This window comes from Leopardus geoffroyi, chromosome D4 (genome assembly GCF_018350155.1).
Source record: "Leopardus geoffroyi isolate Oge1 chromosome D4, O.geoffroyi_Oge1_pat1.0, whole genome shotgun sequence".
Lineage (NCBI taxonomy): Eukaryota > Metazoa > Chordata > Mammalia > Carnivora > Felidae > Leopardus > Leopardus geoffroyi.
Window position 1 is genome coordinate 80,128,323 of NC_059342.1, and position 23,111 is coordinate 80,151,433.

The 23,111-nt window shown below is 40.0% G+C and overlaps 1 protein-coding gene across 1 annotated transcript; it reads right to left on the bottom strand.

Annotated features, from left to right (window-relative positions):
- Positions 1–1,750: 1,750 nt before the first annotated feature.
- PSMD5 (proteasome 26S subunit, non-ATPase 5) lies at positions 1,751–22,970 on the bottom strand. Its single transcript, XM_045468981.1, has 10 exons — positions 22,793–22,970; positions 15,772–15,916; positions 14,448–14,561; positions 13,879–14,007; positions 11,727–11,836; positions 9,694–9,836; positions 7,564–7,755; positions 4,839–4,948; positions 4,067–4,207; positions 1,751–2,556 (listed from the first exon to the last, which is right to left on the bottom strand). Exons 1-10 carry the CDS (start codon positions 22,963–22,965, stop codon positions 2,299–2,301), a joined length of 1,515 nt encoding a protein of 504 aa, XP_045324937.1. The 5' UTR covers positions 22,966–22,970; the 3' UTR covers positions 1,751–2,298.
- Positions 22,971–23,111: the final 141 nt, after the last annotated feature.

Sequence of the window (23,111 nt, forward strand, 5' to 3'; positions counted from 1 at the left end):
GGGAGAGGAAAAAGAGCAACACGAGTTAATAGATGAAAAGCTTTTAGAACAATGCTTGACAAACATTTGTCTGCTATTATCCTCAAAATATAATCAAGTAAAACATTTGACTAGCCACCAGGAAGCCAGGTTAACATTCTGGCTCTGGAATGTGCAATCTGTAAGAAATAGTAGCTACCATTAGTAATAATGATTAAGAATTTTATAATTTTCCCCTTTTAAGTTCCAGGCTTTGGCCGTATGGCCTTGTAGTTCCCCCAAATGTTTCCTGTTTTCATGTCTGTCCCCTGCTTGCCCTGCTACTCTCCTTTATTTCTCACTTGACTATCTCCTACCGGTTCTTCGAGTTTCAGGTGTTTCCTTCTCTGAGAAACCTTCCTTCAAGTCTAGGGTAGGTGTTTCCTGTTTTTCTCTATTTTTGTACTTACTACACACTAATGTTCTATTTCTATTTCTGATAGAAATTTGTTCCTATTTTCCTCCACTATTAGTCACTTGCTACCTGTGTGATTTTGAGATAAGCTACTTAACTTCTCCGAGCTCGGGTTTCTTCATCTGTGAAATACAGATGTAAAAATATAAACGAGATTGGGACGTCTGGGTGGCTCAGTCAGTTAAGCATCCAACTTCGGCTCGGGTCATGATCTTGCATTTTGTGAGTTCGAGCCCCACATTGGTCTCTGTGCTGACAGCTCAGAACCTGGAGCCTGCTTAGGATTCTGTGTCTCCCTCTCTCTCTGCCCCTCCCCCTCATGCTTTAATAAAAAAATAAATAAAACATTAAAAATTATATATATAAATGAAATGAACTTAGCATTTAGGACAATGTCTAACACTTTTTCCCAATGCCATGCACATAATAAGCAGTCAATAGTGTTTATTTGGTAAATGTGAAATAAAGTATGAAATAAATAATAATTTTCAAATTTTATTTAATCGTAGAAAAAAGTCACAGGTGCAAAGTCAGAATGAGTGTGTAGGCCACACATAGGAGAGGGCCACTCTCTGAATTCTGATGTCAAATGAATAAGATCAACTTCATGAATGAGATTAAACAAAGTCACCTTAAAGAGATAGAACGTTTCTCAGGCCAGGAAAGACTTTGCTGTAGCCTATTTAGTGGTATTAGCTGTAGAGAAATGATTAGTATGGAAACACATGAAGAAATAGACCCACAGAGGGATATAGGAGATGGTGGAACCGAGAATCTCACACTGTTTGATCAATGTGAAATGATCAATCCAGGGACAAGAGAACTCCAGGAACTTGAGGACCATTTTGTTACAGAGCAGGGATGGTTTATCAACATCACCATGGCCTAAAAGAAACATATCTCTGGATTCTGAACGGTCACACTCAGATAACACACTCACCCAGAAACCTGTGACTGAGGATTGGTATGCAGAGTGCTCTTCCGGTTAGAAAGCAGGGCACTGGAAAGAGGTGGGAACATTTTGTCAATGAAAAGAAAGCACATCCTTTGTTAATCAATGAGATGGCATCCTGGTTTATATATACTAGCTGCCATCTGACTCTGGTTATTAGGAGTCAGTATCTCTCTCTGATCAATTCAATACTGACTTGATGGATCTGAGAAATCAAAAGCAAAACCCTCAACAATTGATGGCCCACCAATAAGACAAGAGTTTGGGGAGTCTTCCTGCTTTAGGAATGTTACCACTCCTCCTTAACATTTACTCCTTCAGCAAAATTCAATGATCAGCAACAAAAACGCGAAGAACACTAGAAATGTTTTTAAAAGATTTATTTATTGTCCATTTTCCATAATAGTAACAAAAAAATCCAAAGACACCTTATTAAAAGCATTTATTCTTAGTATGGAGAACATAATTTCAAAATTCCATATTATTTTTCAAAGAATCTTTATACCCAAGACTTTGCAAGGGGAATCAGAAGGGGGAATAGAACAACAAAAAAGGTGGTGAAGAGAATTCAGAAACAAGTTGGTTCCATTATTCTATTTGAAACACAATTTTAAATAAAATGGGGTAAGTCCATGAAAATTTTCTGAGAACAAAACTTCCATCTTCTTGGAAAGATTAAGGCAGTCAAAGAAATCTGAAAAACACCTGATGCAATTATGATCAAGTTTGCCTGCTTTCTTGGTTCCACACTGTATTTCAATGTAGAAACACCACAAATGCATGTGATAAAGTTACATTAGATACTCCATGATTAATTCTGGGAGAAGGGAAGTCTCTGTTTTGTAAAACACTGGTGAAGTCAAATGCCTTAGGAGAAGTTTTGGCCAAAAAATGGTCTACCTTCTTGAAGAAATCATTCAGCTCCTTCCACGGCTGTTGTGGAAATAGGTTTCACATAGTATGGACCTTCACTCAGGTAAGTTCTGAGCCTCAAATAATTTGGGTTCCCAAAGATTTCTGCAACTGTCTTGGAATTGGCAAGTGCTTTAACCAGTTCATACTTGGCATCCTTTGAAGCTTTGTCATGCTCCACAGACCGGTCCATCACATATTCCACAAACCCTGGACTATTAAACATAAGTTTCTGAGCCCAGGGTTGATTTGCGATGGCCTGAAATAGAAGGTAGAAAGAACACAACTCCTCTGAGCTTTAAGAAGTGAAATGTGTTACTTGGATAGCACAATCCTTACAAAAAATTTTGGCCACATGAACCTTAAAAATGTTACTTTTTGCCTAAGAAAATTCTCTCCTAGAAATCTTAAGAAAATAATCTAAATATTAAATATTAATCTAAATATTAATTAAATCTAAATCTACATATTAAAAAGCTTTGTACATAAAGATGGTTATCATAGTGTGAAAATTATAATATAAATGCTTAATAGTGGGGGATCGGTGAGTATATTTTAGTATATAGCAAGAGAAAATTAAACATTAAGAATAATTTTTATAAAGAATAGGTAAATGATATGAAAAAAGTAGATCTAAATCATACTCATGGCATAATGACAACAGTGGAAAAATAAAAACAAACACCAGAGGAAAAAAAGACTACCCTGAAAAAACTCTCACGCTTGTGCACAGGATGACATTTTCAGAATGTTCATTATAGGACCATTTGTTACAGAGAATCTCTGAAATCTTCATTGACAGAATGATTAACTGTGGCTATACAATGAAATAATGACTTTCTAATTGCCACTTTTAACACAGACAACCCCTACAAACAGAAATGTTGAAGAAAACAGCAAAGTGCAGAATGATATAAACAGCATGATACTGTTTACAAAATTTAATATGCAAAATACTGTAATTTGTTTAAAGATACACACATATGTAGTAAAAGTATAAAATCATGTATAGGCTTGTAAACGCTGAATTCATGACAGTGATTACAGTCAGTGAGGAAGGAAGGGGGAATGACAGAGATAGGAAAGTATTACCGATGTCTGAAATATTTTACCAAAAAAAGGTAAATAAATAAAAACTGACACTAACACTAATATCAAAAGGAGATATACAAAATAGGTCTGATTTTAAGTGATTTTAAAAATTTCTACTTTGCAATCTTTTCCAAATTTTAAAATAATGAATAAGCAACTTTTACGAGAGCTGACACTGCTTAACTCAACCTTGTGGGTTTGGGCAAAGCTTGCTGAAGAGATACCTGAGCTAGTCCTTCAAGAATGAGTAAGAGGTTAACAAGCAAAGTTGGGAAACAGCACTGAATGTAGAGGGCACGTAAAGGTCCAGAGGGATAAAGTAAGCAGTTTGGTATCACTAGAGCATTGGGTGCCAGAGGGGGAATGGCGGGAAATAAGGCTCAGGAAGAAGACTAGGGCTGGGTCAACAGAAGGCTTGTTTGATGGCAGATAAGGAATCTGGAATTGATTCTATGATCCTGTGGAATCCTGTTCAAACCTTTGCCACAACACCTAAGACCTTGAGCTGAAACAATCTGTTTACACATGTCTCCCTCATTAGTCTACACTAATAGAGGGCAGAAACTACACATTTGTGTATCCCCAAGGTATGGCAGAGGCACTAGCTCATCATAAGTACTCATGTGTTGAACTAGCCTCTTCCCAGAAGGCCTGGTGAAAAAGACAAGGATGCCTACCGTGAACACTTTTAAGGCAGCACAGTGCAGTTCAGGGAAGGGCTGATTACTGATGCCACGGAAGAGCTCCAGCGGGTCCCGAGATAAAGAAGAAAACCAGGATTCGGCCATCCTCAGGAGGTCATCAGTCTGCTGCTCAGGCTACATGACAGAAATGAAAACTCTCAAGCCTCTGGAAGTCAGGAAACCCGGATTCTGATAGCACTTTGTCATTAGTTTGCTATGTGATCTCTGCTAAGTCCAGAGCACTCTTTCCCAAATCCAGCTCCAGACTTCCTCAGTTTTGTTTTGTTTTGTTTTTCTGATAGGGTTGATTAGGCAATCTCTAGGGTCCTCTCTCCAGTTCTTTAAAAAAAAAAAAATTTTTTTTTTAAACGTTTATTTAGTTTTGAGAGAGAGAAAGAGAGACAGACCATGAGCAGGGGAGGGGCACAGAGAGAGAGGGAGACACAGAATCCAAAGCAGGCTCCAGGCTCTGAGCTGTCAGCACAGGGCCCAATGCGGGGCTCAAACCCACCAACCGTGAATCATGACCTGAACCAAAGTTGGACACTTAACTGACTGAGCCACCCAGGCGCCCCCTCTCTCCAGTTCTAATACTGGATGATTCCACTTTAACTAAAAAAAATGTCACTAGTAACATAGTGAGGATTATCTTCTTTTACTAAAAGTTGAATACCATCTATATTAAGTTAACCAGGATTATGTTGACTTATATAGATTTATTGTCCCAAACATATCCTATCCTTCATTAATTTCCCAATGTACTTACTGGTATATAAAAAATAGACGAAATTGCATCCAAACACCTAATTTTGAGCTCTGTTGAGGCATTCTTTGCTTGATATCCTATTTTCATGAGCAAGCGTTCAAAGCGAGTTCCTTTGAAAGATAATAAAATATTTTTTATGGTGGTAAAATACACATAATATAAAATTTATCATTTTAACCATTTTTAAGTATATAGCTCTGTGACATTAAGTATATTCATATTGTTGTGCAACCATCATCACTATCTGTCTCCAGAACGTTTTCTTCATCTCAAACGGAAACTCTGTACTCATTAAGCAGTAACTCTCCATGTCGTCTACGTCCATCCCCTGATAACCAGTATTTTACTTTGTCTCTGTATATGTTACTGCAAGAACCTCATATAAATAGAGTCATGTAATATTTGTCTTTTTGAGTCTGGCTTATTGCACTTGCCATAATGTCTTCAAGGTCTCTGCATGTTACAGCATGGATGAGAATTTCATTTCCTTTTTTTTATATAATTTTTTTTCATGTTTATTTATTTGTGAGAGAGAGGGTGGGGGGAAGGGCAGAGAGGGCAAGGGAGACACAGACTCTGAAGGAGGCTCCAGGCTCTGAGCTGTCAGCACAGAGCCTGATGCCAGGCTCAAACTCATGAACTGCAAGATCATGACCTGAGCTGAAGTCAGACGCTTAACCAAATGAGCCACCCAGGCACCCCAAGAATTTAATTTCCCTTTTAAGGCTGGATATTTCATTGTATGTATATATCACATTTTATCTATTCATCCATCAATGAACATTTGAATTGTTTCTACTTTTTTTGGCTATTGTAAATAATGTTATGAATACAGGTGCACAAATATCTTTTGAGTCCCTTCTTTCAATCCTTTTGCATGTATATCTAGAAGCATGTTTACTGGGTCATATGGTAATTCTATGTATAATTTTTTGAGGAAACACCATAATGTTTTCCACAGCAGCTGTACCATTTTACATAGCCACCAAATATGGGAATTTCTCTACATCCTTGTCAACACTTTTTATTTATTTTTGTCAGTTTTCTGTCATTATAGCCACCCTAATGAGTGTGAAGTGAACAATGAGATTTTTTAAAAACTTTAAAAGAAATTTTTTTATTGTTTATCATCTTTGAGAGAGAGAGAGAGAGAGAGAAAGAGAGAGACAGAGCAAGCAGGGAAGGGGCAGAGAGAGAGGGAGACACAGAATCTGAAGTAGGCTCCAGGCTCTGAGCACTCAGGACAAAGCCCGATGTGGGGCTTGAACCCAAAGACCATGAGATCATGACCTGAGCTGTAGCCGGCCGCCCAACCGACTGAGCCACCCAGGCACCCCAACGATGAGATTTTTTTAAAGTATGCTTTCATATACTATGACCTCTACCAACCTAAACCAACACAAAATTAAACATGTAGTCAGATGGGATGCCTGGGTGGCTCAGTCAGGCAAGCATCTGACTTTGGCTCAGGTCATGATCTCACGGTTTGTGAGCTCAAGAACTGAATCAGGCTCTGTGCTGACAGTGTGGAGAGCCTGCTTGGGATTCTCCCTCTCTGCCCCTCCCATGCTCTCTCTCAAAATAAATTAAAGAGGAAAAAAAAATAAAAATAAAAAAAAAAACAACAAAAAAAACCCCACGTAGTCAGAGACCAAGTAACAGGCCAAAAACATACATTCAGATGCAATGCAGCGTATACAAAAGACAAAGTGTAGAGAATTTGGAATTAAAGGACCTGGATTTGAGTAGCAAATCCACAGTCTATATCATCTAAAAAAATGTTAACTTCTCTGAGTTTCAGCTACCTTATCTGTAAAATGAGAATGCATAATATGTTCTTTGCAGGACTGTATAAGGATTACATATCATACACAAAAGCACTTAGAAAAGTATATTAATAAGGATACCAATTGTGACAGACAGTAGCACATTAATTTTCAACATGTACTCTGTAAGGGTTTTAACTGTGCCCATATTAGTTTTCATATAGAATTCACAGTCCTTTAAATTACTCACAGATGTTTGTAAGCGATGAATGATGGGAATCTACTCCCAAAGCCAAGAGCACACTGTATACGCTGTATGTTATCTAACTTGACAATGAATTATATGTAAAAAAATAAATAAATAAAAATAAAGATTCCATAAAGATTAAATAAATAAATAAATAATTACAGACATGCCTTAAAAGTATCATTCTTAACATAAAATTGGTAACAAATTTTTGTTTCTTTTTCTTCCTGGACATTACAAATATAAAACAAATGTGTGTTTTCATTAAATACTCACAATCCCGAGATTGTTTATCCTTTTTATGAATGAGGAAAATAAGACCTGAAGTAATGAAGTGAGGGCATGAAGTTCAAGAAACCAATTTGTCAATAAATTATATTAAAAAAAAAAAAAAAGCTAAGTCAGTGTTGGAACTGGAACATGAATCCAGGTCTTTTGGAGTATAGCCCATGGTCTCTGGACCTTGAACACTATCAAAGAAGGTGTAGAAGGGACACAGTACTTGGTCTAGCCTGGCAAAAAATAAACAAATAAAAATTCAGTAATAATTGTAAGACTTTCTAGGGATGCATTCAAGGTCACAATAAAAAGACTGCCATCTGTAAGAATAGTTTCTACAATGTAGTTATTGCACCAGCAAGTGAGCTTATATATTGAATTGTTGCCAGAAACGAAGATATCCCTAAAGAAAACCCAAATAAGTCATACTAACCTGTTTTTTGTAAAACTTGTTTTCCTTCAACATTGGATCCCAGGATTCCGATTGTGTCCACTGCTACGCCAATCATGGTGGGGTCCTGACTTTCTGTCATTTCAAAGACTTTTTCCACAAAGACAGGATAACGCTCACAGATCTGTTGAGGACTATCCATGATAGCCAGGTTTCCAAAAAACTTCACAAATCCTGAAGAAATGTCCAAAAATATACGTTTTTAAAAAAATGTTAATTATTTTCGAGAGAGTGCACAAGCACTGGAGTGGGGGAAGGAAGGGAGCGAGGAAAGAGAGAATCCCAAACAGGCTCTGTGTTGTCTGCTCAGAGCCCAACACAGGGCTCAGTCTCACTAACCATGAGATCATGACCTAAGCCAAGATCAAGAGTAGGACATTTAACCGACTGAGCCACCCATGTGCCCTACAAGAATATACATTAATAGAGAAGGAAGGCCACATAAAATGTGGGCCCTATGTTTTCATACGGACAGTAATAAACTACAGGCCAGGAAGGGGAGAATGGTTATGCACTGTACTCTATTACCTAGAAATCAGACCATTAGGAGATACCGAAGGACCTGTGATATGCGGTCCTGAGAACAGAAACCCCAGGGTGTCAATGGAGCTGGGTTCAAATACTGAAGCACTGCCATACACAAGAGGAAGAGCAAAGAACAAGGACCACTGGATATAAATTAGAGGAAGGCAAGTTCGGAGTATTAGGAACAAATTAAAAAAAAAAAAAATTTTTTTTAATGTTTATTTTTGAGAGAGAGAGGCAGAGCGTGAGCACAGGGGGGGCAGAGAGAGGGAGACACAGAATCTGAAGCAGGCTCCAGGTTCCATGCTGTCAGCACAGAGCCCGACACAGGGCTCGAACCCATGAACCATGAGATCATGACCTGAGCCAGTCAGACTACTGAGCCAACCAGGTGTCCCACCCCAGGAAATTTTTAAACAGAGATGCTCATCAATGAAGTAAGCTAGGCTACTTAAGGAAGGAATAAATTTCCAATTTCTGCAAGTGCTCAAGGAAAACTAATTAACCATGTCCTACAACAGAATGGCTAGAGTAGATCCTATATTAGATAAAGATTCTGACAGAGATTTGATGAATTTGTGAAATATGCTGTGTCATTAGTAGTATTAAAATTTTTTTTTTAAATGTTTATTTATTTTTGAGAGAGAAACAGAGTGCAAGCAGGGGAGGGGCAGAGAGAGAGAGAGGGAGACACCGAATCTGAAGTAGGCTCCAGGCTCTGAGCCATCAGCACAGAGCATGATGTGGGGCTCGAACCCACGGACTGTGAGATCATGACCTGAGCGAAGTCAGCCACTTAACCAACTGAGCCACCCAGTCGTCCCATTAATAGCATTTTAATTTATGTTGCTTTTGACTGAGGTTCAAAGGAAACTATCCTAATACTCAAAACAGCAATGGTATTTCCAGAAAATCAGATTCAACAATACATGGCTCCCAGGGCAATATATTCCACCTCATCAAGGGGCTATGGGTATCATCTAAAGAGACCTGCTCTTGGGCACCTGGGTGGCGCAGTCGGTTAAGCGTCCGACTTCAGCCAGGTCACGATCTCGCGGTCCGTGAGTTCGAGCCCCGCGTCGGGCTCTGGGCTGATGGCTCAGAGCCTGGAGCCTGTTTCCGATTCTGTGTCTCCCTCTCTCTCTGCCCCTCCCCCGTTCATGCTCTGTCTCTCTCTGTCCCAAAAATAAATAAACGTTGAAAAAAAAAAAAAAATTAAAAAATAAATAAATAAATAAAGGGACCTGCTCTAGGGGCGCCTGGGTCGCTCAGTCAGTTAGGCATCCAACTTCAGTTCAGGTCATGATCTCACAGCTTGTGGGTTCAAGCCCCGCACTGTACTCTGTGCTGACCGCTTAGAGCCTGGAGCCTGCTTCGGATTCTGTGTCTCCTTCTCTCTCTGCCCCTCCCCCGCTCATGCGTGTGCATGTGCTCTCTCTCTCTGTCAAAAATAAATAAACATTAAAAAGAATTTAAAAAAATATACAGGGATCTGCTCTACAGAAAATAATCTCTGGCCTCTCTTGTCAGAGATAACTCAGATACAAAACATGCACCATTATTTTCACAGAAATCAGTATTTCTTACCTGGCAAATAGAAGCTAGAGAAAGGGTCTGAATCTGCCCCAACAATTATATTAGAAATCTGATCAATTACTCCTTCTTGAGAAAGGTACTGTCGTCCATGTTGAGTATACGCCAGTGATGTCACCATTTCTACACAGGTGGCTCTAAAATGCCAAAATTTTACATACGATTAACATAGTTTATAAATTGCTTTCATAGGATGTATTACTTAATTCTTTTAATCTAAAAGTCAGTAGTCCTGGCTACTTTTCAGATGGGGACACAAGAATTAGAAAGCTGCAGTGATTCGTCCAGAATCACATTGTCACTACAAGGCAGAGTTTAAATTTTGACTTTTGACTTGAGGCCCATTATTGTTTCCACTAAAATAGAGCAACTTCTTAAAAGATTTTTTTTTTAATTTTTATTTTGCTGAATTATTTTAAATCAAATTCTAGTCAACTTGCCATTTATCCCTGCATACTTCAGTATGCACCTTTAAAAAATATGAACAGTTCCTTACACAATTATAACGCCATGTCCTCATATTTTAAAAATTGATAAAAATTCTTGGTATCATGTAATAGGTGCCTGTGATCAAATTTCCACAAATAATTTTTAAAAGTATTTTTATAGTTGACCTTAAGGTATTTTAACAGATTATTTGCAGGGTTTTTTTTTCTACATTACAAAATTTGATAGAAGGTTAAAAAAATTCTTAAAAATTAATTTCCTTATTAGAAATGCTTTGAAACAATGTAACTCAAATGCTTTAAAAAGTGTAACTCGTGACTGATTTATACATATGAATTGAACAAATTCAGTCACATTTAAAAAACATAATAATCAGAAAATCACATAAGGAGGGGCGCCTGGGTGGCTCAGTCAGTTTAGTGTATGACTTTGACTCTGGTCATGATCTCATGGCTCATGGGTTTCAGTCCTGTGTCACTCTGTGCTGACAGCTCGGAGCCTGGAGACTGCTTTGGATTCTCTGTCTCCCTCTCTCTCTGCCCCTTCCCTGCTTGTGCTCTCTCTCAAAAATGAATAAACATTAAAAAAAATTTCAGAAAATCACATAAGGAAAGCAAAAACCTGTGTGCACAAAACTAGCAAAATACTTGAAGCAAACCAAGTGTTCAACAGTGAGGATGTATTAGTAAACTGTGGAATATCAACAAGGTAACATTGGCAGATATTAAATGGGACTTAGGGAGTAGAGGGCTGGGAGTGAAGAGACTAGAATTAATATTTCTTTAAGGACCTATGTCACCCAATGTATTGGTCTCTTTGGCCAATTCATTTAATCCCCATTATCTTTTTTTTTTTTTTTGATGTTTTTATTTATTCTTGAGAGAGAGAGACACACACAGAGTGCGAGTGGGGGAGGAGCAGAGAAAGAAAGGGAGACACAGAATCCAAAGCAGGCTCCAGACTCTGAGCTGTCAGCACAGAGCCCGATGTGGGTCTCAAACTCGTCAACCGCGAGATCATGACCTGAGCTGAAGTCAGACACTTAGCTGACTGAGCCACCCAAGCGCTCCAATCTTCATATCTTCTTTAGAGCTGTTACTGTTCCATTTGAGAGAAGAAGAAATGGAGGTGTAGAAAGGTTACAATAATCTGTTTAAGGTCAAAAGCTAGTAAGTAGCAGAAATGCATGCAAGCCTAAGTCTTGCTCATTTTCAAAAGCCCATGTTTCTTCCATCATGCCATAGTGCTATTATTTAACAAAACCAAAAATGTGTAAGATAACATATTAAGTAATACAAAATGGCAGTTATCATGTGACTGCAAAAGTACACATGTCCAAGGACAGGGAATACAGTTAACCTAAAGTAGATTAATTGTCATGGGCGGCTCTGCTAAGTTTTAGTATATTGTCACGAATAACCTGAGCTTTTTCTAAAGGCTCCTTCTTAATTAGGACAGTGGTCAAGAGATTGTAACCCAGGTCCAGGTTCTAATAGGGAAGATTGCCCTAAGTCCCAAAGCTGCTCCCCGGACCTCTCAAAGAAGACATTTTGCTTTAAGAACTCTCTCAGTCAACACACCTGACCAGCACATCCTCCCCAGTCAGCTCTCTGAGAAGCTGGGTTACCAATCCACTGGTGGTACAGTAGTTTAAAGATTCTGGTGACACAGAAGAAATCTCCACAATTAACTGGAAGAAAAAAACAGAAAAAGCTGAAAGGTCAAAACAGCCCAAACCTGTTACATCTCATTTTAAATTAAACACAGGACTAGGTACTTTATATAACTGAATTTTTTTTTAAAATCCATTATTTGTCTCCACAACTGGAAAAATCTCATTGAACCTGTGAGAAATTGTTTTGGCACAGAAATACTCCATTATGTCTGGTTGTAGCTGTGCTTTTTTTTTTCTCTCCCTTAAATCATCAATCCATAAATCAGGGTACAAAAGCCTGAATGAGCCGTAAGACTGCTAAAAATCATTCCATTCATACATTCTATCAGTCAGTCATTTACTTACTCATTCCACAAGTATGTCCTGAGGGCTTACTGAGAGATATAGGGCACTGAAGGGTTTTCAGCAGAGGAATGATAGAACCAGATTTGAATTTTTATTTATTATTTACTTACTTTTAAAATATTTTAAAAATATTTATTTATTTTTGAGGGAGAGAGAGAGAGAGAGACAGAGTGTGAGTGGGGGACGGGCAGAGAGAGAGGGAGACACAGAATCCGAAACAGGCCCCAGGCTCTGAGCTGTCAGCACAGAGCCCGACACGGGGCTTGAACTCACAAACTGTGAGATCATGACCTGAGCCGAAGTCAGTTGCTTAACCGACTGAGCCACCCAGGTGGCCCTAGATTTGAATTTTTAGAAGATCATCCTGACTGCGTCTGAAAATAGACCAGTGGTGTCAAAAATGGATGAGACCAGGTGAGATGCAAATACAACAGTAGTCCAGGTGTGACATACTGGTAGCTTAGACTAGGGCGGTGGTGATTATACCAAGGAAGACAAGCACATGGATGTAAGTAAAACCGGCACAATATGATGACCTAATGGATATGTGGCAGGGAAAATAGGGTCTCACAGAGAATAAGCTCAAGTTCTAATACCCAACCATGCTGACTGTGACACAGGGCTAATTTGTTGCTGTTGTTTTTTTTATTGGAGAATGGGCTGGGTTAAGAAGCTTAGGAGTTTGGTTGGAGCATGAGTGTGAGGGGCCTACAATACCTAGGTCCAAAGGGGGAACACTGAGTAAGCAGCTGAACATGAGGGTCTGAGTTAAGAAGAGAGGTCTGGGGGTGGGCACCTGGGTGGCTTAGTCAGTTGAGCATCTGACTTTTGGTTTTGGCTCAAGTCATGATCTTGTGGTTCGTGGGTTTGAACCCTGTGTTGGGCTCTGTGCTGAATGGGGAACCTGCTTCGGATTCTCCCTCTCCCCTTCCCCAATTTTGCTCGCTCACTCACTCTTGTGCTCTCTCTCTCAAAATAAATAAATAAACTTAAAAAAAAAAGGAAGAGAGGTCTGGGTTGGTTTATGGAGTCATCTCATTCAGATAGGAACTGAAATCATAAGATGAACAAAATCGCCTGGACATGAATATACAGTGAGAACAGGATTTGGGAATTTACTTTTATGAACTTCAACAATTAAAAGTTCAATTGAGGATAATGAGCTAGGAGACTAAGATGAAACAGCTAGAGAGGCAGGAGGGAAACCAGGTTAGGATGGTGTTAAGACACACAAAGTAAGAAAGTGTTTTGAACAGGGAATTAGACAGTCAAGGGTTCATTTTGAATATGCAGCCTATTAACTGTGTGGTCTGGGTCAGCTATTCCATCAGCAGTGAGGTTAACAGTAATAACGTATATGGTTTACTGTAAAAGTCGAAGACAATATATGTGGAGATTTAGCACCATACTAAGCACAAAGTGGGTGCAAATAAGAGCCATTTCTTCATCTACCTACTGTAACGATTTCAAAGTCTAGTTTTAATGTTATCTACTCTATTACAGTAGTTAATATAGTGTACTGTAAATATTTTTCACATGACTGTTTCACACACTAGGCTGGGAGCTCACCCCCACATCTCCAGCATCAAATACAGAGCCTAACACAGACTACATACTCAGTAAATGCATGGTAAACGAGCCATCTTGCCTTCCAGTGGAAGCTCTACTGCATTCTGAATTGTAGGCATCAGGAAGTATGCTTCTAGTCTTACCTCATACACTCTGTACCGAACAACGTCATTTGTTTTCATTACACTTTTCAAATCATCCAGCAGATTGCTTTCAAACAAAGCCTCCAGTCCAGCCTGGGTTAATGATATTCTTGACAGGGATTTAATGGCCTTATAAGGAAAGAAAACATCTCTTAAGTCATAAACATGCAGAATATTAGTATCTACTTCGTGATATCGATGTGAAATCAGTGTATGGAATGCATCTTCCCCAATGACCATTCGTTATGTTTTAGCTATCATTATTTAAAACTGAAAAAGACACATAGTATTGCCTACAGAAAACAGATTAGGTACATTTTTTTTTTCCTTATCAAGCAACCTAATACAAGCTCTATGACGGATAATTTAGATATGCTTTGTCTAGAAAAAAGGAAAGGGTTTACTGGTATTTGTTCAACATTTTTTATGTATCTGATACCATCTACATGAGGTTGTGAAAACAACTATACACATCATTCGTACTCAACTTTCACCTCTCGGTCCAGAAGGTCTTTCTTTGTTTTTCAGGATACTGTGCATGTTTAAGCTGATGGTTCTAGGTGACTCACCGCTTTAGCTACAGACAGATTGTCTCCACCAATACAATAAACAATTTGTTTTAGTAATTCAGCATTATTTAGAATCTCAGTAACAGCCTCAGAATTTTCAACAATTCTTCCGACCTGAAATAAAAAAGTAATCAGAAATTCCCTTAGTGTGCTGTTATTTTAGGGGTTACAGATTACAGCTATAAGACAAGCCATTAAAAATTCCAAATGACCCAAATTCATTAAAGCTGAACACACTTATGGGTATAGTCACATTATTGAAAAGAAAGAAAAAAAATAAATGGTAGATAAGGAGTTGAGACATTTCAGTGAGAGAAAACAATACAAATGCTAGTTCCATCAACTAGCAAATTAACTTCTTTGAACCTAATTTCTTATCTATAAAATGAGAATACTTAATTGTAGGATTGTTATGAAGATTAAATGAGACTAAATAGGAAAAGCATGTACTACAGTGTCTGGCACATAAATGGTCAAAGAAAAATCAATTACTTTCTGCCTTTTTGTTGAATTAACACTTCTAGAGGAGAAAAGAAAAAACAGTACTTGAAAACCTACTGGGTAGGGGCGCCTGGGTGGCTCAGTCGGTTAAGCGTCCGACTTCGGCTCAGGTCATGATCTCACGGTCCGTGAGTTCAAGCCCCGCGTCGGGCTCTGTGCTGACAGATCAGAGCCTGAAGCCTGCTTCAGATTCTGTGTCTCCCTCTCTCCTGACCCTCCCCCACTTGCACTCTGTCTCTTCCTGTCTCTAAAAAATGAATAAACATTAAAAAAAAAAAAATTAAAAAAAAAAAAAAAAAAAGAAAACCTACTGGGTAAGTAACTGCTCGGGCCCTAACATCTCAACAAGATAATCCTCAGCAGCAGCTCTTTTCCCAAATAGTAGGGTATTTTGGTTATCTGGGTGACAGGAGTTACTGTCTCAATTTCTTGGTTTAGTGACCTTCACAACAGTACTTTTTCATGCCACTATAGTAAGACCTAACATGGCAATACCTTCTCTAGACTAGGAGCTCTTTGAAGGAAAGAAATAGGCTTTATTTATCCTGGTAGCTTTAAGAGTATACGGTACAATGCCTGGCATTAAAAGGATCTGTCAGTATTTGATGAATGACTATTTCAGATAATACTTGGTAGAACTTCTTACTTTAGCTTATTCCTCTTGGTTAGTTAGCCATGCACACTAGAATAGATGCTTCTTAGGGACAGAGAGAGATCATATTTTCTTCATCCTTCTGTCTTTGGCACCCAGCGTAGAGCCTGGTCCAGAGCAGGTGGTCAGTAAATGTCAGCTCCTTTATTATGTGCTAGTAAAATTTCATACCTGGGACAGAGTGAGAATTTTTACGGAATCATTGGAGTGAGTCAGTCCCCTCTGAAGGTCAACCCTGAGGTTCCGGGCCACGTGAACTGGCTCCACAGCTTGGAGCAATCTCTCCAGAATGGATACACACAAAGTGGTCTGTTCCCTAAAGGAGACATCACAGATCTCATTAGTTTGTGCCCTGCAAGGTAGGAAGTAACAACCTATTAATATCTGAAGACTGGCTCAATGAGGATCACTTACACACAGACTTCCCTTTAAAACACTAGCTTCTACTAATTTATTAAAGATTTACTAAGTATCTATTATGTGCCATGCTTGCGCTGGGGCTACAAAGAAGGATAATATATATACTCTAGACTCAATGAGCATAGTCTAACAGAAAATACAGAAAAACAGAAAAGCAACTATAATCCAGGTGGACAAATGCTATAGGTTAGGGTAGGAAGCCGTGGGAGCTCAAAAAAGAACACAGGGTTCAGGGAGGCCTCCCCAAGGGGTAATACCTGAGCTTAATTAAAAAAAAAAAAAGTGGGAATTATCTAGGAGGACAAAGGTGTTCTAGGTAGAGGGACAACATAAAAGGCACAGAGGACAGAGAGGGTTATACATTCAAGGAAGTATAAGAAGCTCCATATGACTGGGATAAGAATGGGAGAGGAGTCGGAAGAAGGTAAAAGGGGAAGGATGAATGGCAAGAAATGAAATAAGAAAGATGCACAGAAGCCAGATTCTGATAGGCCATTTTTTGTCACGCTACAGAATTCAGACTTTTTGCACAAGGCAATGGCAAGCCATCAAGTGGTTTTAAGCCAAGAAGTAACACGATGAGATCTGACTGGAGGAAATCACTCTGTATAAGTTAGAGAAAGAATTTTTCAGTCAGAAGGCAGGTGATGAAGAAGCGAAACAGGGGAGTAGCAGGGGGGATGGAGAAGAGGGAAGAGATTCAGGAGCAATTAAAGAGGTAAATTAATCACAACTTGATGACTACTAGTTGTAGATATAAAAGGTGTTTTAAGAATAACTTCCTTTTCTCTTAATGGGCAGTACCATAGGCACTCATGTACTGCTAATAGGAGTATACAATTAAACCAATACAACCTTTCTAGAAGTCGATTAAGCAATACATAACAAAAGCCTTAAAAATGAACAAATTTCTTATAACCTAGGGGTTGCATTTTGTATAACTGCACCTAAGGAAATAATTAAGAATGTTTATACCCAAGATAATTGAGACCATATGTCCATACAAAAATTTGTACGTGAATGTTCACAGCAATAGAAACACCCCAAATGTCCATAAATTAATAAGTGGATAAATAGTTTTATCCATACAGTGGAATATTATACAACATGGATAAAGTTTGGAAATACTATGCTAAGTGAAAGAAGCCAGAACAGAAAAGTCTTCCTTTTGATGATGATTCCATTTATATCATTGTCCAGAACAGACAAATCCATAAAGACAGAAAGCAGATTCCCGGTGGCCAGGGGCTGGGGCAGGGGCAGAGAAGAGGAATGGGGGGTGACTGTTAATGGTTATGGGTTTCTTTTCCTTATTTTTTTTAATGTTTTTTTTTCTTTTAATTTATTTTTGAGAGAGACAGAGTATGAGAGGGGGAGGGGCATAGGGAGAGGGAGACAGAATCCATGAAGCAGGCTTCAGGCTCCGAGCTGTCAGCACAGAGCCCGACGCAGCACTGGAACCCGTGAACCATGAGATCATGACCTGAGCTGAAGTCTGACGCTTAACTGACTGAGCCACTCAGGCACCCCACTTTTCCTTTTTTAAAAATCGTGACTATATATACCATGAAATTTACCATTTTAACCATTTAAAAAAATGTTTATGTATTTATTTTTGGGAGAGAGAGAGAGAGAGAGAGAGAGAGAGCGCACAAGGGGGGAGGGGCAGAGAGAGAGGGAGATGCAGAATCCAAAGCAGGCTCCGAGCTGCCAGTGCAGAGCCTTACACGGGGCTCAAACCCATGAGCCGTGAGATCATGACCTGAGCCAAAGTTGGACGCTGAACTGACTGAGCCACCCAGGCACTGCTATCCATTTCTTAATGTATAGTTCTGTGCACTAAGGTTCATTCACGTTGTGCAACCATCACTATTATCTATCTCCACAACTTTTTCATCTTCCCAATGGGAACTCTGTATCTATTAAACACAAACTTCCCGGGGCGCCAGGGTGGCTCAGTCGGTTGAGCGTCCGACTTTGGCTCAGGTCATGATCTCAGAGTTTGTGGGTTCAAGGCCCGCATTGGCTCTGTGCTGACCGCTTGCTCAGAGCCTGGAGCCTGCTTCAGATTCTGTGTCTCCTTCTCTCTCTGCCCCTCCCCCGCTCACGCTTTGTCTCACTCTGTTTCTCAAAAATAAATAAATGAAAAAAAATTAAAAAAAAAAAACTAAACACAAACTTCCCTTTCTCCCCTTCCCTGAGCCCCTAGCAACCACCATTCTACTCTCCATCTCAGTGAGTGTGACTACCCTAGGTGCCTCATCTAAGTGGAATCCTAGCATTTGTCCTTTTGTGACTGGCTTATTTCACCTAGCGTGATGCCTTCAAGTTTCCTCCATGTGGTAGTCTGTCAGGAGTTCCTTCCTTTTTAAGGACGAATAATACTCCATTGTATGTATATACCACACTTTGTCTATCCATTTATCTGCTGATAGTACTTGAATTGCCTCTGTTATTGTAAGTTTATTTTATGTATTATTTTTTTAAATGTTTATTTATTTTTGAGAGAGACAGAGACACAATGAGAGTGGGTTAGGGGCAGAGAGAGACAGACGGAGACACAGAATCCGAAGCAGGCTCTAGGCTCCGAGCCGTCAGCAAAGAGCCGGACGCGGGGCTCGAACTCATGAGCTGTGAGATCATGACCTGAGCCGAAGTCAGATGCTCAACCGACTGAGCCACCCAGGCACCCCTGTTATTGTAATTTTAATTTGCATTTCCCTAGTGACTAATGACGTTGGGTATCTTTTCATGTGCTTATTTGCCATCCACATATCTTCTTGTTCAAATACTTTGCCCATTTTTTAAGATGGATTCTTTCCTTGTTATATATTCTTCACAAAGATTCTTCTCCATTTGTAATTTGCCTTTTCACTCTTAACTGTGACCTTTGAAGAGCAGAGTATTTAATTTTGATTAAGTACAATTTATCAATTTTTCCTTCTATGGATCATGCTTTTGGTGTCACATCAAAGAAATCTTTCATCAACCCAAGGTCACGGAAATTCTTTCCTAGGTTTTCTTCTACAAGTTTTATAGTTTTTTAGGTTTTATATTTAGGCCTATAATCCACTCTCATACGGTGCCAATGGGAATGTAAAATGGTACAATCATTTGGGAAAACAGGCAGCTTCTTAAAAAGTTAAACATACACCTATCATATGAGCCACCCATTTCACTCCTAGATATTAACTCAAAGAGAAAAGAATTTGTCTACGTAAAGACTTGTCACAAATGTTCACAGTAGTGTAATTTGTAGTATAATCAAACTGAGGACAACTCAAATGTTCACCAGCAGGTAAGCTGATAAACAAATTGTGGTACGTTCATACAAGGGACTACTACTCAGCAATACAAAGGAATGAAGTATTCACCCACACCACATAAAGTTTAAAACGATGAGTGAATTTTTTTCATGTGTTTTTTTTTTTAACTTTTTTTTTTTTTTTAACGTTTATTTATTTTTGAGACAGAGAGAGACAGAGCATGAACAGGGGAGGGTCAGAGAGAAGGAGACACAGAACCGGAAGCAGGCTCCAGGCTCTGAGCCATCAGCCCAGAGCCTGACGCGGGGCTCGAACTCATGGAACGTGAGATTGTGACCTGAGCCGAAGTCGGACGCTCAACCAACTGAGCCACCCAGGCACCCCAAGACCATGGTTTTAAACAATCACAATTACTTTGTTTAAGAAAAATTAGTAAACTCAAAAAACAGGACACTAATTTAGAAGCTTCTGCTGTCACTAACAGCATCCGTCACCAGATGCTTATAATTGTAAAATATCCCCTTTATGTTAAAACATAGTACACGAGAAACTGCACAGAAGCAATTTTCTGTTACTGAATAAATTTTGTTTATATTGAAAAAAATAAAATAAAATGATGAGTGAAAGAAGCCCGAGTACATACTGTAGGATTCCATTTGTATAGAACTCTTAAAAAAAAGGCAAACTTGGGGCGCCTGGGTGGCGCAGTCGGTTAAGCGTCCGACTTCAGCCAGGTCACGATCTCGCGGTCCGTGAGTTCGAGCCCCGCGTCGGGCTCTGGGCTGATGGCTCAGAGCCTGGAGCCTGTTTCCGATTCTGTGTCTCCCTCTCTCTCTGCTCCTCCCCTGTTCATGCTCTGTCTCTCTCTGTCCCAAAAATAAATAAATAAACTTTAAAAAAAAAAAAAAAAAAAAAAAGGCAAACTCATCTATAGAGATCGGTGGTTGCCTGGCTGAGGTGAAAAGGGATTCAACAAAGAGGCACAAGGAAACTTCTGGGGCTCAGAGACAGCTTTCCTATCTTGATTGTGGTGATGGTTTCATGGGTATATACATATGTTGATACCTGTCAAATTGTATATTTCATTATGTGCAGTTTATTTTACGTAAATTATATCTCAATAAAGCTTAAAAAAATTTTTTTTTAATATTTGAGAGAGAGAGAGGGACAGAGAGAGAGCAGGGGCAGAGAGATGGAGACAGAATCTGAAGCAGGCTCCAGGCTCCGAGCTGTCAGCACAAGGCCCAATGCGGGGCTAGAACTCACGGACCGCTAGATCATGACCTGAGCCGAAGTTGGACACCCAACCGACTGAGCCACCCAGGCGCTCCCCCACCCCTGCTTTTTAAAGCAGCCATAGGTTAAACTGTATAGTGCACAAATTTCAGGTCACATGTGGTCCTTTATACCAAAAAGCCAAAGAGTTAATAATTTACAGTCTCCACGTTGTAAAGCAGTAGTCTTAGAACTTACTTTCTCTCATAAAAACTTTCGTCAAGATTCTAGATTTATATCTATTAGATCAGATTCTAAACCAATATATAGGAACCTGGGTAGTTTAGGCAGGATAATAGAAATAGATCTCAAGACTGCCCATCTACTATCTGCAGAAGAATTATTCCCACAAATTGCAACTGGTATCTACCATGTACCCCATTCTGAATTATCCTGTCAATTTCCATTCAAATTGTCTCCCACGGCACGGCTCCTTCATTTGGTAAAACACGTCCTCCATGGACCTCATTCTACAAACTCCCATTCATTTCAGCTCCTACTGTATCTCTGGCGTTAACTTATGGTAGGACTTTTGAAATTTTCCTGATCCATGATATAAAGTGGCCTCTTGAAAATTTATGAATCTAACCTTTTATGTAGCCTATATTATATACCATGTGCTGCATCCTAAGAGGGATGTAGAGATGAACAAAGTATGGCCCCTGCCTTTAAAGAATTTTCAAACTAGAAATAACCACAAAAAGAACTATAATATAACGCAACAGTGGCAAGTATCATTAACAGAAATAATGATAATATCTCTCAGGAGATCTGAGGACCAGTCACTTGAAACTGGAGTGGCCGAGTAAAACATTTTGGAGGAGATGGCACTTGACCTGGGCTTTAAAGAATGGACAGAATTTGGACGGAGGGAGGGCATTTCATTAGAAGGACTGGCATCTACACAGGAAAGTGCCAAGTCATGCTCAAGGGAAAGTAAATGGTGCCACACGGTAGCTGAAGCAGATGAAGTACCTGTAGAGGAACAGAGGGAAAAGATGAGGCTGGAAAAAGGAGGATGGAAATACAAGGTAAGGGCCCAAATGCCAGAAAAAGAAGCCATGATTCTATACTGTAGACGATGGGAGACCATGGAAAAAACATGAGTCAAATGATCCAAGAAGTTCACTGTGGTTGCAGTATGGGAAGGGCACGCTGGCAAAGGAAGCTTAAACGTAATGAGAAGTCAGACTAATGCAACAGACCTAGCAAGAGGGAGCAAACGAGGGCCTAAATTAAACAGGACAGAAAAGAAGAGATTTCATAGGCAGAACTGAACAATGTTAACTAATGGACTGCATGAAGGGGAACATGTATTAAAAAAAGGGAGGAATCTCGGAAAGTTATAGCCAAGAAAGCCCCCTGGAATCATCCAGTGTTGATCCAGAGACTTTATTACCTTGTCACTTTTACATTTCTGGATCACAAACATTGTTCAACTGTTTTTAAATTATCAAACAATCAACTGCAAAGAGCTTTTTAATCAAACACTACAGATGGGCCTAAAATGAAAAAAGTTGCCATCCGAAATCCCACTTTTATATTAATAGTTTCTGCCGTACCTTTCAGATATTCTCAATGCCATACTAGCCTGGGGCGGGGGTGGGGGGGACTTAAAAACATTACATATAATGGGATCATAAACTCCTACAATTTTCTTTTTCCGTTCAACAACATATATTAGAGATTTTCCCACGTCCCCATATATAGATCTACCTTAGTTTTTCTAATAGCGGCACAGGGTGATATAGCAATGTAGCACAATTTATTTACGATTCCCTTTTAATGGACATTCAGGTTGTTTCTAGTTTTTTGCTGTCACTTCTGTTACGACTATCCTTATACATACAGTACATTTTGAGTGCGAGCATACCTGCGTGTTCACTGCCTATGGATCAAAAGATAACGCAAATTTAAAATGTTGATGGATCTTGCCAAAGTGCCAGGACAGGCCCTCTTAAGACGACAAACGTCGCCAACCTGTACGCGAATATTGCGGCGCCTCTTTCTCGGTGAGCAACCGCGCTTTCCCTCTCCAATTCCTATTTCAAGGATGAGGCAGTGAAGCGGGCACACCTCACAGGCTGGACTTGAGCCCTGTGTCTGGCCTCCCGGCCCAGGGTCCTTTCCGCTAAAGTGTCAGCGAGTTTTAAGCCTCACCGCGACTGGGGAAAGCCGTCCCCTCCTCCCAGCCACCCTCGTCTCCTCGACCTCCATTGGGGTCGTCTCACCGATGGTTCTCGTTGAGCAGGGAGAAAAGCGGGCCGAGGCGCAGTTCCGCCGCTTGCTCGCGGAGCTCGCTGAGCGGCACGGTCTGCAGCACCGACTGAAGCGCGCGCAGCTCCTCCAGGGGCGCTTCCAGCCGCGACACCTCCCTCAACAGCGCCAGCGCCTGGGCCGCCATCGTACACCTCCAGCGGGGGCTCCCGCGGCCGCACACTCCAGGCTCGCGGCGCGCCTCTCCGAGCCTCGCGAGATCTGCGGGGCGTAGCCTCCCTTCCCGGGTTTTCTGCCGCCGCCGCCGCAGGCTGCCCCGGCCGCGCCAATAGC